Below are 14,336 nucleotides of genomic sequence, written 5' to 3'. Positions count from 1 at the left end.
CAACCAACAAATTTAATGCACAGTTAAAGAAAGCACTAAAAGGATGTAACTTTATATACAGAGAAAAAACATAAGAGATTCCATAATGATGAATCCAACAACACCATCATTGTATGCCCAGCCCAAGATACACAAAGGATAAATCCCAGTTACCCCTATTATTAACATAGCTAATAGCCTAGCACATGCTGTCGCTAAAAAACACAACATACTCCTTAAGGAATGTTATGCATACGAGAAAGAATACATAACATGGAGAAAATTGAAGGTTCATCCATCTAAGCGACCAGTCAGATAGAGCTTCAAATGGGTAAAACGATCAACGCAAAGTGAGAAATTCCTAGATAACTTTTTACCAGTTCTACGATGAAGCGTTACGGAACCACAGAATGTAAAATTATCGCTACACTCATTAATAAATATGACTCTAATGTGAATTACCTTACTACTTGACTAAAGTGCAGTGATCGATTTTATATACAAGATCTTTGTAACAACTATTCAAAAATGACGTACTCCCACAATAAGAGAACAAATATTAGAAGATACTTCAGAGAAATTACATACAGACATATTTACATCAATGATGAACGATAAATAAATATAATTGAGAACAAAGGCATATAGGTTAATTAACGAATTTCTGTAAAACAGTTGTAATCTTCTTGTTGCTAAGTACGTGAAAACATCGACATCATATATAAATGCTTTGCAACAACTGATCGAAAGTAACGTGGTCCTAAAATAGCGAAAAACCTTTCTAATTCCTTTTATGATCATTACATGCAGTCATAAGAGCAAGAAAATTGTAATGCGTCTAGTATATCTATAGATATGACTTGAAAATGGACTCAGGTCGGAATTGTACAATCGTACATGAAATAAACAGAATGGTTGTTGAAAGCATCACAAAATCATTCAAATAATTACACAGTCCTGACTGACTCATCACTGAGGGTGTTAATTTTATACTGTAGGCGACGTTTAAGAAGAAATTTTCAAAGTTCACTCCTAAGGGGGTGAAATAGGGGATGAAAAGCTTTTTGAAAATATGTCGTTATTACGGCAGTTTTGAAGTAAGATCTACGAATATCGGTATTTGGATCTTCGTTCAAAATTAAAGAAATACGTGTATCAGCAATTTTGGAAATTTAATAGCTATGAAGGAGAAACAGTGTGTTGAAATTTTCTTTAAAAAATTGATCATTATTAAAGAACTAAAATATTTTTATAGCTACATCTATGAACACTGGTATTTGACTTCTTGGATACAAATAAAAAATACATTTTCATTGTTTTCGGAAATTCAGCTTCTAAGTGGGTGAAATAGTGGATTAATGTTTAATGAAACTATTTCGTTTTTAAAGTTAAATCTATGAAAATTTGAATTTGACTTTCCAGTTAGAAACAAAAAGATACATGTGACACTATTTTTGAAAATTCAATCACGCAGGGGAGTGAAATAGGGGATGACAAGTATTATGAAATTATTTTATTATAAAAACATTTTCAAAGCTAAATCCATTAAAATTTGTGTTTGGGTTCTCCGCAAGAAATAATAAAAATATGTTTCACTGTTCCTTGAAATTCAACTGCTAAGTGAGTGAAATAGGGGATGAAAACTTTTAAGAAAATGTTTCCTTATATTAAAAAAAATTTAAAAGTTAAATCTATGCAAATTGATAGCTGCATTTCTCGGTTAGATATAAAGAAATGTATGTAAGGGCATGAAAGTGCCTATGGAAATATCACCACATGAACACATTAACGAACACTTAAGAGGACGTCACCTACCAGAATCGCTGACTGTAAAATACCATGGTTTTGGCCTCAATTAGCGTGAAAAGTTTAGAAGGTATTGCAATTTGTGAACAACATAAAAATTCGATTAAAGAAAAACAAAAAAATCTGAGCAGACCAAAGCCTATGCAGGCGAAGCAGCGAGTGCAGAGCCAGTATCCAGGGTGTTACAAAAAGGTACGGCCAAACTTTCAGGAAACATTCCTCACACACAAAGAAAGAAAATGTGTTATGTGGACATGTGTCCGGAAACCCTTACTTTCCATGTTAGAGCTCATTTTATTACTTCTCTTCAAATCACATTAATCATGGAATGGAAACACACAGCAACAGAACGTACCAGCGTGACTTCAAACACTTTGTTACAGGAAATGTTCGAAATGTCCTCCGTTAGCGAGGATACATGCATCCACCCTCCGTCGCATGGAATCCCTGGTGCACTGATGCAGCCCTGGACAATTGTGTATTGTATCACAGCCGTCCACAATACGAGCACGAAGAGTCTCTACATTTGGTACCGGGGTTGCGTAGACAAGAGCTTTCAAATGCCCCCATAAATGAAAGTCAAGAGGGTTGAGATCAGGAGAGCGTGGAGGCATGGAATTGGTCCGCCTCCCATCGGTCACCGAATCTGTTGTTGAGAAGCCTACGAACACTTCGACTGAAATGTGCAGGAGCTCCATCGTGCATGAACCACATGTTGTGTCGTACTTATAAAGGCACATGTTCTAGCAGCACAGTTAGAGTTTCCCGTATGAAATCGTGATAACGTGCTCCATTGAGCGTAGGTGGAAGGACATGGGGCCCAATCAAGACATCACCAACAATGCCTGCCCAAACGTTCACAGAAAATCTGCGTTGATGACGTGGTTGCACAATTGGCGTGCGGATTCTCGTCAGCCCACACACGTTGATTGTGAAAATTTACAATTTCATCACGTTGGAATGAAGCCTTATCAGTAAAGAGAACATTTGCACTGAAATGAGGATCGATACATTGTTGGATGAACCATTCCCAGAAGTGTACCCGTGGAGGCCAATCAGCTGCTGATAGTGCCTGCACACACTGTACGTGGTACGGAAACAACTGGTTCTCCCGTAGCACTCTCCATACGGTGACGTGGTCAACGTTACCTCTTACAGCAGCAACTTCTCTGACGCTGACATTGGGGTTATCGTCAACTGCATGAAGAATTGCCTCGTCCATTGCAGGTCTCCTCGTCGTTCTAGGTCTTCCCCAGTCGCGAGTCATAGGCTGGAACGTTCCGTGCTCCCTAAGACGCCGATCAATTGCTTCGAACGTCTTCCTGTCGGGACACCTTCGTTCTGGAAATCTGTCTCGACACAAACGTACCGCGCCACGGCTATTGCCCCGTGCTAATCCATACATCAAATGGGCATCTGCCAACTCCGCATTTGTAAACATTGCACTGACTGCAAAACCACGTTCGTGATGAACACTAACCTGTTGATTCTACGTACTGATGTGGTTGATGCTAGTACTGTAGAGCAATGAGTCGCTCGTCAACACAAGCACCGAAGTCAACATTACCTTCCTTCAATTGGGCCAACTGGTGGTGAATCGAGGAGGTACAGTAGATACTGATGAAACTAAAATGAGCTCTAACATGGAAAGTAAGCGTTTCCGGACACATGTCCACATAACATATTTTCTTTATTTGTGTGTGAGGAATGTTTCCTGAAAGATTGACCGTACCTTTTTGCAACACCCTGTATAAATGTAAGCACGACATTATGTATGAAAAATAACTGAGGAAAGCGAAAAAGGTGTAATACCTTGCAAGTAGTAACCTTCTTGGAACAATGTGGAAGGAGAAATTTGGAAACTTGCTTCGAAGTGATAGTCAACGTACAGTATGGAGGCGGTGATACCAGTGAGGTGTGAGGGGGCCGGGCTGGTCGCGCGTTGCTGCGTTCGTCAGCTGACACGCTCGTGGCGCCGTTGCAGGCGGCTGGCGGACGAGGACGACGAGCTGTCGGAGGTGCAGCCAGACGCGGTGCCGCCCGAGGTGCGCGAGTGGCTGGCGTCCACCTTCACGCGCCAGCTCGCCACGACGAGGCGCAAGGCCGACGAGAAGCCCAAGTTCCGGTCGGTGGCGCACGCCATCCGCGCCGGCATCTTCGTCGACCGCATCTACCGCCGCGTCACCAGCACCTCGCTTATGCAGTTCCCGCCCGACGTCGTTAAAGTGCTCAAGGTCAGTATATATACTTGCCTGTCGCTTCACCTGTCACCCTTACCTGTAACAACCGCACAGCATTTCTAATGCAAACAGTAGCAGACGTAGGGAGCAAAGTCTTTGGGCCAATGAAAACAACTGTTGGGCTGAATAGTTTGTACAGAGTGCTCGAAGAGGATATTGACACTTATTGAGAGGTAAGACAACTCCAGCAGTTCATCGCCTGGTGCAAGCCTTTTCTAATTATTGCCTCTAGTATGGCTTCCGTGACATGTATCTCTAGTGTACTTGTCTTATGTGTGTGAATGCAGTATGTGGATGTGCAGTCTCACATTCATGTTGGTGGTATTGTGTGAAGCTAGAGAAGCTTAGAAGAAAGATTAAGGAAAGGCAAACCTACGTTTCTAGCATTTGTAGACTTGTTGTTGTTGTTGTCCTCAGTCCTGAGACTGGTTTGATGCAGCTCATGTAGAGTGGCTGTACACCTGCCAAGTTTTTCCGTAGTATCTCAGTAGGAAAATCCAGCCTCTCGTAGCCCTATTACAGGGTATCGTTCGGACTCACTGAGGTGTTGACAATGGCGTCTTCTTTGCCGTAAAGGAATTCTTGACTAACAACAACTCATCACGCCTAATCTCAAAGCTAACGACGGGCGCTAATAACCTCGCTGTTGTGCGGCCTAAAACACTAATCATCATCATCATCATCATCATCATCATCATCATCATCAAAGCTAACGAACGCTCACGACCGTTACAGCGTACATTTAAAGCAAACCTGATTTGCATCCTCATAGTCGTGCTAGATACTGCCTACAGGAAAATTCAGAGACATTTGGAGAAAAGAGAACCACTTGTATGAATATCAAGAGCTCTGGTGGAAGCCCAGTTCTAACCAAAGAAGGGAAAGCAGAAAGGTGGAAGGATTATATAGAGGGTCTATACAAGGACGATGTACTTGAGAACAATATTATAGAAATGGAAGAGAATTTAGATGAAGATGAAATAGGAGATACGATACTGCGTGAAGAGTTTGACAGAGCACTGAAAGACGCAAGTCGAAATAAGGCCCCGGGAGTAGACAACATTCCATTAGAACTACTGACAGCCTTGGGAGAGCCAGGCCTAACAAAGCTCTAACATCTAGTGAGCAAGATGTATGAGACAGGCGAAATACTCTCAGACTTCAAGAAGAATATAATAATTCCAATCCCAAAGAAAGCAGGTGTTGACAGATATGAAAATTACCTATCAGTTTAATAAGTCACAGCTGCAAAATACTAACGCAAATTCTTTACAGACGAATGGAAAAACTGGTAGAGGCCAACCTCGGGGAAGATCAGTTTGGATTCCTTAGAAATATTGGAACACGTGAGGCAAAACTGACCTTACGGCTTATCTTAGAAGAAAGATTAAGGAAAGGCAAAACTACGTTTCTAGCAGCAGACTTAGAGAAAGCTTTTGACAATGTTGACTGGAATACTCTCTTTCAAATTCTGAAGGTTGCAGGGGTAAAATACAGGGAGCGAAAGGCTATTTACAGTTTGTACAGAAACCAGATGGCAGTTATAAGAGTCGAGGGGCACGAAAGGGAAGCAGTGGTTGGGAAGGGAGTGAGACAGGGTTGTAGCCTCTCCCCAATGTTATTCAATCTGTATATTGAGCAAGCAGTACAGGAAACAAAAGAAAAAGTCGGAGTAGGTATTAAAATGCATGGAGAAGAAATAAAAACTTTGAGGTTCGCCGATGACATTGTAATTCTATCAGAGACAGCAAAGGAGTTGGAAGAACAGTTTAACGGAATGGACAGTGTCTTGAAAGAAGGATATAAGATGAACATCAATAAAAACCAAACGAGGATAATGGAATGTAGTCGAATTAAGTCGGGTGATGCTGAGGGAATTAGATTAGGAAATGAGACACTTAAAAGTAGTAAAGGAGTTTTGCTATTTGGGGAGCAAAATACCTGATGATGGTCGAAGTACAGAGGATATAAAATGGAGACTGGCAATGGCAAGGAAAGCGTTTCTGAAGAAGAGAAATTTGTTAACATCGAGTATAGATTTAAGTGTCAGGAAGTCGTATCTGAAAGTATTTGTATGGAGTGTAGCCATGTATGAAAGTGAAACATGGACGATAAATAGTTTGGACAAGAAGAGAATGGAAGCTTTTGAAATGTGGTGTTACAGAAGAATGCTGAAGATTAGATGGGTAGATCACATAACTAATGAGGAGGTATTGAATAGAATTGGGGAGAAGAGGACCTCGTGGCACAACTTGACAAGAAGAAGGGACCGGTTGGTAGGACATGTTCTGTGGTATCAGGGGATCGCAAATTTAGCATTGGAGGGCAGCGTGGTCGGTAAAAATTGTAGAGGGAGACCAAGAAATGAATACAGTAAGCAGATTCAGAAGGATGTAGGTTGCAGTAAGTACTGGGAGATGAAGAAGCTTGCACAGGATAGAGTAGCATGGAGAGCTGCATCAAACCGGTCTCAGTACTGAAGACCACAACAACAACAACAGAGTGAAACCCAGTGCCAGCCTCCAAAATAGCAAATAGGGGACTACTGAGTCTAATGTCCCCATCTGACAGATGGATTACCGACAGCAGTGTATTACAGCTCTCGCCCCACAAAGCATTTCAGAGTGGATTGGTATTTAATACTGCCAGGCACTTAAATGTGATTTGCAGAGTATCCATGTAGATGAAAATGTAGATGAAGACTAACCAATGGTCGAGTGATTAAGAACTGTTTGCCATCTCCCTTCTTCCCTTGTCAGTCAAACATAATTTATCCATCAGGATTCTTTGTGCTACCTCCTAGATCAATATCACTACAAAAGATGTATTATCGACCTTGGCTACACTAGTAGGTCCAACAAGAGGTAAATGATCCTGCAAACATAACCTCCATTCTCAACTTTTTCTGTGAGACAGCTGTTTGAAACAGATTAAATATGTCATATTGACCATTTCAATGTGCTCGTAGCATGAACAGACATGCATAGCCTATTATTACTGAAGAATGGAGTAGCAGGTCTTTCTCTTTTGATTTGGTTGATTTAAAAATGTTAGGAAAACTTACTAATGTTGTTTCCATTGATTGCTGTGATATTTCCAGACCCCTGTACCCAAAGGTTATGCTTAATCAACAGAATTGTGGAAAGAGTACATAATAAGGTAAAATTTTATCACAAAGCATTTCATATTCATCATTATCTAAATCACCTAATCAAAAATGTCACAAAATGAAAGATACAAACTTAGAAAAGTAACATAACCAATAATTCTCTCCCAAAACAGAACAGTTAAAACTGCATATGTTTACCTCCAACTGCCACACACACTTTGCAGAATTGCAACATGCCGTCCAAAGGTGGTACAAGACATGTTTGGGCAGTGAATTCCATTCTTGAAAAACACTTGAGCGAGGGACAGGAGAAAACCTTTGGTGATGGATGACAGATTGGTATTCATCACTGGAATGCATCTAATGCTTGTTCTTAGGATTCAGATCTGGAGAGAAAGTTGGCCCGTTCGTATGGTAAATATCTTCACCCATCATAAGTTTATGCAGCAGACCATCGTAATGTGTACAGGCACTATCACTCATGAACAGGGCATATGTATCAACAGAAAGCTCACTCAGTTGACAGCAGTATTTTATGACTGTGTGTCAGTGTGTTAACATCATTTCTTAATTCACAAATGAACTTGCTAAGCTCTTTACACTCTTCCAGCACTGCATCCAGTGAACATTGCACTTACTGTCACAACAAACCATAATCGACTCATAATGTGCAAATGAGTGTAGCGGCTGCTGCTCCCTTATTTCTTCCAAACAGTTGTTATAACATGGATCATTCAGCCATCTGAAGAGAGATTCATCCTTGAAGATCAAGCTCGTTCGTTTATTCAAGTCGCATTTTTGAGGATTTCATGCATGCTAAGTGTTGTATGCCATACCGACTAACTGCTTTGAACACGCAATACACTTTGTAGGGAAGCAGCATTTTCTGAGCAACTGTAACCTCAGCAGGCAGTTCTCATGCAGACATCACCGAATTTCCTTATGTAGTTAGTAGTGGAGCAGCATCGTTTCCAGAACAGCTCAAGGTCATATGATAATCTGTGTTGTGAGGGTTCAACCGAATCCCTTACCCTCACCTCTCATGGTCATCCTCCCATGCATCCAGTATTGTGGATGTAGCTCATCCAGTGTTGTGGACGTAGCTCACTTGTGCTACTTAGAATTCAAAATGGTAAAATACAGTGAGACACTGTTGAATATAAGAACATTCATGACATCTGAAATGTCAAGAATTTGAATCAATGTTTTATATCTAGTACTATGTTGGAGATAGTCTACTTGTACTGATTAAAACACCCAAAGTTGTCCCACCTCTTCCTATTGGACAGCAAATCAAATGGTTCAAATGGCTCTGAGCACTATGGGACTCAACTGCTGTGGTCATCAGTTCCCTAGAACTTAGAACTACTTAAACCTAACTAACCTAAGGACATCGCACACATCCATGCCCAAGGCAGGATTCGAACCTGCGACCGTAGCAGTCATGCGGTTCCAGACTGTAGTGCCTAGAACCGCATGGCCACTCCGGCCGGTGGACAGCAAATCCCTTGCTCCTGTTTGTGTTAGTCCTGACCAATTTTTGAGTGATGAAGCTGTGCAGACTATTATTATTATTATTTATTTATAAACAATTTTCACAAACAATTTCCACATGAGCACTGGAGCAGAAAATGCGAGGGCTGGAGCAGAGTCCACCCGCGAAGTGCACACACTGAGTGATGTCTGTCAGCTGAGGGCTAGTACAGTGCCACACTGCTCACAGCAACCTCCATGGCTGTGAGGTCTTTTCTTTACACCTGGCCCTGTACCCTCTGCTGGTGACATGGGCACAAGGAAAAAACACTATACCGACATGTGCCTGATCTTGGTAACTTACCAGGTTGACTGATACCTGTTTCAGACAAGAAACAAAGGATATACTGCCAGAAATATACTGAATGGTGGTTCCTGCTGTGCTCCATATTTAGGCGAGGTTCTTCACGCCCATTGCTATTTATGTGTCCATACATGAACAGTTTTTCCTTTTGTTCCTAGTTTGAATAATGCCCAAAGTTTCACACATAAACAACTGTACTTACCCTGTTGCACAGCATACTACTCAGTGTCCTTACTGGGCTCACATTTGGGTGGACGACGGTTCAAATCCACGTCCAGCCATCCTGTTTTGAGTTTTCTATGATTTCCCTAAATCGCTTCAGGTAAATGTCAGGATAGTTCCTTTGAAAGGGCATGGCCGACTTTCTTCCCCATACTTCCCTACTCCGATGGGACCAATGACCTCGCTGTTTGGTCCTTCCCCAAATTGACCAACTATTAACGTGTGCCTGTCTTTATAAAACTGTCTTTCTTCCTTATTAACGTAAATGACCATACCCACAATCTGTGTATTACACACAGAGTCACGTTTGTTTCGTACTGCATGTGGAATCATGACATTATCTCCTCATCAAATGTATGACCATCATATGTAGAGGCCAGAATACATGATACTGCATTTTGTGCAACACCTGCATTTCACTTCCAAAACATTGTCAGACAGAAACAGTTTATATCGCAACGAATGTTGGGGTCGGGATGTGACCCCCAAAGCAGTGGAGGACTCGGCTGTTCGTAGGTCAGAAAAAGGTGCAGCTGTCTCATCGAGACAGGGGTTGCAATGACACTGGAACTGCTTGTCGAGTTTTTAAGGAAGCATCCCTGTTTACAATAGTCTTTTATTCATTTTAGTACTGAGACGTAATTGCAAAAGCTGGGAGGTTTTTGGCCTTTGATGTAACCGCTTAATGCCACTGCATCAAGCACTGTAGTCAGCAAATGCCAGCTCAGGAGCCAGCACAACATATGCCAGTGGCCATGGGCAGTAGTGTCAGCGAAGCGATCCCCGAAATTGTGTTGACGCAAATTGTAGCAGCTTACCTAAGTAGTAGTCGACACATACTGCACTGGGATGGATGGTGTTCAATCCATAACCACCAGCACAGCCAAAGTTGAAGACATATGCACGTGCTGGGTGGTGATCAACTATGATGGAATCCTTCAGGAACCAGTGTAGGGCAACAGAGAGGCCAAGCCACCTCCAGACCAGACTCAGACATGTGTCCCACTACAGACAGACCACCAGCAGGAAGTAGTCACCCACAGGGAGATTCAGCAGTGCGAAAGTGCCATGTCGTCTACATACGGTCCCCAGCTCTGGTGGTTGTCTGCTGCTATTGAAGACAAAGTCGTTGGTAGGTGACTGGTTCATCACACCCAACAGAGTCGTGGTGCTAAACTAATATATTGTTGCAAATATAAAAAATTTCTGATACACTGGAACTCAAGTTCGGATTTCCTGTTTTCTGTGGATAGTCTCTTTAACCATTAGACTGTCTAAGCACACCTCCACGCATAACTTAAACTTTGACTGTCACCAAGGTTTCCACATATGCTTTCCCATGGGATGTGCCGGAATAGGACCAAGACGGAATGGTTTTTCTGGATTGACAGTTTACACTACCACAAATTGAAAGAGACTCATTTGAAAAGAAATAAATAGTGTCAGTGATGATGAAATCACCAACGATGCAATGACGTGAAATGACATCAGCGAAAACCGTTTAGAACTTCTGAACTTGCTGGGCAACCGTTCTGGAAACGAACATTCGGGCCACCCTGGGGTAAGAGTAACGTGGTGACCACCACCCCCTCCCCCCCCCCCCCCCAAGAAAAAGATCGTACATTTTAATTTTTCGTAGTTTATTTACAGTATATGTACTTAATATCCGAAATACTCCCTGTGGACTCGCTATTATTTAATACAACTTTCATGGATTTTTCCACTTTCGTGGATTTGCTCTGTAGTCTTATTTATCTCTAAGAGTGTTTGAATATGGAACAAACATAGAACTTGGGACTACGTTACAGACCAGTCTGTTACCAAAATCTTTATTTCATATTCACATTCGTTGGTTTCGCCAACTCTCAACCACATTTTCACCTTCCATCCTACCGAATACACCAAGGTACGCTACACATCAGCTGTCGCCACATTTCGAATGGGACTACTATCACACTCGAACTCCCAACCGGGACTTGAACCTGTCTCACTTTCTTATCGCTTTGATTCTGCTCATTTGATTTCACTGAATTTAGTTCAGCTGGCCTGCTCATAAACCACTAGCTGCGAGACAGGAAGCTGAGCCAGACCTGGATTGAATCTTCACTGCGGACAGCGACAGTTGGTCTGCAGCCTGCGTGTGGCTTTTAGGTGGTTTTACACGCTCGATTGGTCAAATTCTGGGCTGGTCTCAATCTCCGCCTCCGAAAATACGATATACAAACAGTTAAAATACTATAATCCATAAATCAAAGTTTGCACGATTCGCACACGAATGGTGCACACGGCTTTTCTCCCTTAGGTTAACCGTTTATCTAACACGCTCTCTCCTGCATTATTACGTATTGTACTAGGCTTTGATAGTGATCCTGCTATTGTTATTTCCTCGTCTCCGAGACACACCGTAATCAGTTTACAGAAAAATGTGAATTTAGGGACGTTTTAGTTAAGTCAGATAAATTAGTTTTTACTAGTCGTTGCATGGTAATGGGACGGACACCAGTCCAAATCGGACAAATATTTCGGTGAAAAACTACTATAATCTTTAAAGTCAAAATTTCAATATAGAGAACTATTTCGTGAAATCCATCCTTCACTGAAGAATTAATTTTGCTCTTTACTGTGGGATAAAATTAACAGCAAAATTACTTCCTCACAACAACTCTGAAGCAAATAACTTGGAAAGCTCCGAATAATCCAACATAGAAAATTATGAAGAAAGTTAACCTGCAGGGCCACATTTTTGTTACATAGACAAGTGCATATGGTCAGTCACACATAAAGCAACGGAATGCCAAACGTAATTTAAACGTTTATCCTAAATTTATTGAATAGAATTGTCAAATTGAAAATACTTTCGGATTAATGGCTGTTTTTCATTAATTTGCTGCACAATTGTACACTTGAAATCTTTTTTTGCTTTCCTCATTTTGTAAATCAGTTCTCAAGCAGTTCTAACAATCTTTGTTGGAATAAATTTTACTGTCTTTCGTTATGGTTATAACACTAAGATTGATTTTATGACTCGGACCAGAATCCTATCATTGGTAACATGTAACTGAAATTCTGCACTCACGAGAAACACTCAATAAATACTAGCAAATGTATTTTTCCAGTCATAATAAAAACAGTAGACTTACTTTTCCTGGAGGCAACGATGCTGTGTGAGTGTCGGCTATTATTAGCAGACATGTCCTCAGTATTTACGTGGCTCACACGTGGCTTTTCTTCCCGTTGCCAATTATATTAGCATTCCACATCTTTACATGCAGAACCAATATCCATTCATCCAAGGCTCTTATTCCTTGGAATTGGAGATAATCTAGTCTCACATCCAAACTGGAATGTGTACAGTCTGATGGCTCGTGATTGACTTTGTTTGGCACGTTCTCTTGGCACCCTCCACCTTTTTCTTTGACGTTGTTTTGCCACCCTAACAAGGGGTTTTCCTTCCACATTTTCCCACCCTGTCGTTACAAATCTACCGATCCTATCATAGACCAGTAGACAACTTAACATTTTACAGTTTGCAGTACACGTACAGAAAATGTCTATATCCAGTAAGTGAACATAAATGTTATCGAGGTTTGCACAAAATTATCGATAAATAAGCGAAAGTTACAGGTGACATGAGAATGTTGGTGTTACAGCGACTGGCGAGAGAAAGGGTATCGAGCCATTAGCCACGCAGTATAATTGCCTGTGGACTAATTTTACTAAGTAAATTATATCTGCCCAAACAAGCGTCATATGAGAGCGCAGAAAACTAGCTGTTATGTATACTATTGTAGTTTCGGTTGATTCATGACTTTTTACATCTGCCATCTACATCTACTTCATAGTGCTTTGTCTTTATCCCAGTCATGAAATGAAATGTCGTGTGGCTAGGGCCTCCCGTCGGGTAGGCCGGTCGCCAAATCCCCTAGAATCAATCGACGATAAAGTATCCAGAACCGTTGCTAGGAGACGGTTCATGAATAGAAGAATCTCCAGGAAAACGAAGACCTTCATGCAGAACATTTTCCTTCCGTCTTGAGTGTCTTAAGTTGATCTTTTGGTGAGTACGGCCCATAGTAGAGAAATAAGAATCCGTGTTTCTATGGCCGGTGTGGCCGAGCGGTTCTAGGCGCTACAGTCTGGAACCGCGCGACCTCTACGGTCGCAGGTTCGAATCCTGCCTCGGGCATGGATGTGTGTGATGTCCTTAGGTTAGATAGGTTAAAGTAGTTCTAAGGTCTAGGGGACTGGTGACCTCAGAAGTTAAATCCCATAGTGCTCAGAGCCATTTGAACCATTTTTTGTGTTTCTATGCCATTACTATTTACAAATGACGCATAAACCCTTTTGATCTAATAAATTGCTGAGGTAGTATGTCGAAGGATATGCACTAGTAGATAGGAGTGCTTTCTGCACGATTTTATAGCCTGCCATGCAGTTGTCCTTATGCCCAAATTATTTTCTCATTCGTTGTTTTCCTATTTATTAACATGCATTGAAGTCTTCCCCAGATACCACACTACGCTTCGGTTGTGGAAAATCTGCACTTCCTCCCGAACTTACGTACTAAGAGAGTATCCCAGCTAGAGCTGTTTCATATGATATATTTGCATTATTGGTCAACGAATATGCTGAGAGACCATTTAGAGCCGGCCGCGGTGGTCTCGTGGTTCTAGGCGCGCAGTCTGGAACCGCGCGACTGCTACGGTCGCAGGTTCGAATCCTGCCTCGGGCATGGATGTGTGTGATGTCCTTAGGTTAGTTAGGTTTAAGTAGTTCTAAGTTCTAGGGGACTGATGACCACAGCTGTTAAGTCCCATAGTGCTCAGAGCCATTTTGAACACTCGCCATGTTTCCTTTCCAGCAGGCTGTTCGTGTTGAGCTCGGGCAGTGTCAGCAGTATTTTGTTTCAGACCGATTATAAAATTAAACTGTTATCTGCGTTGAGTCGAGAAATTGGTTCTATTTTACAACGACTCGTTATTCCTACTATTCGTACGAGTTCGCACTAACGAGGATTTGAGTATATTTTTTCACTATGCAGTAGGACCATCATGAAGCACAAAAGGAGCAACGGTGTGATTTTTTTCTTTTTTCTTCTTTTTTTAGAAGAGCCAGAAAATAAAATTGTGATTGCGTCGACAAC

General features: G+C 41.6%; 1 protein-coding gene across 1 annotated transcript in view; it reads left to right on the top strand.

Annotated features, from left to right (window-relative positions):
- The window catches only part of LOC124613483 (calcium/calmodulin-dependent 3',5'-cyclic nucleotide phosphodiesterase 1-like), a 543,028-nt gene that overhangs the window by 361,106 nt on the left and 167,586 nt on the right, over positions 1 to 14,336 (top strand). Inside the window, exon 6 of the mRNA XM_047142192.1 lies at positions 3,770 to 4,019. Within this exon, the coding sequence (XP_046998148.1) occupies positions 3,770 to 4,019 (250 nt within the window). The remainder of the gene's footprint in view (positions 1 to 3,769; positions 4,020 to 14,336) is intronic.

Source organism: Schistocerca americana, chromosome 4 (genome assembly GCF_021461395.2).
Source record: "Schistocerca americana isolate TAMUIC-IGC-003095 chromosome 4, iqSchAmer2.1, whole genome shotgun sequence".
Taxonomy (NCBI): Eukaryota; Metazoa; Arthropoda; class Insecta; order Orthoptera; family Acrididae; genus Schistocerca; species Schistocerca americana.
The sequence above is the reverse complement of the archived record's forward strand: the minus strand, read 5'-3'. Positions and strand labels throughout refer to the sequence as shown.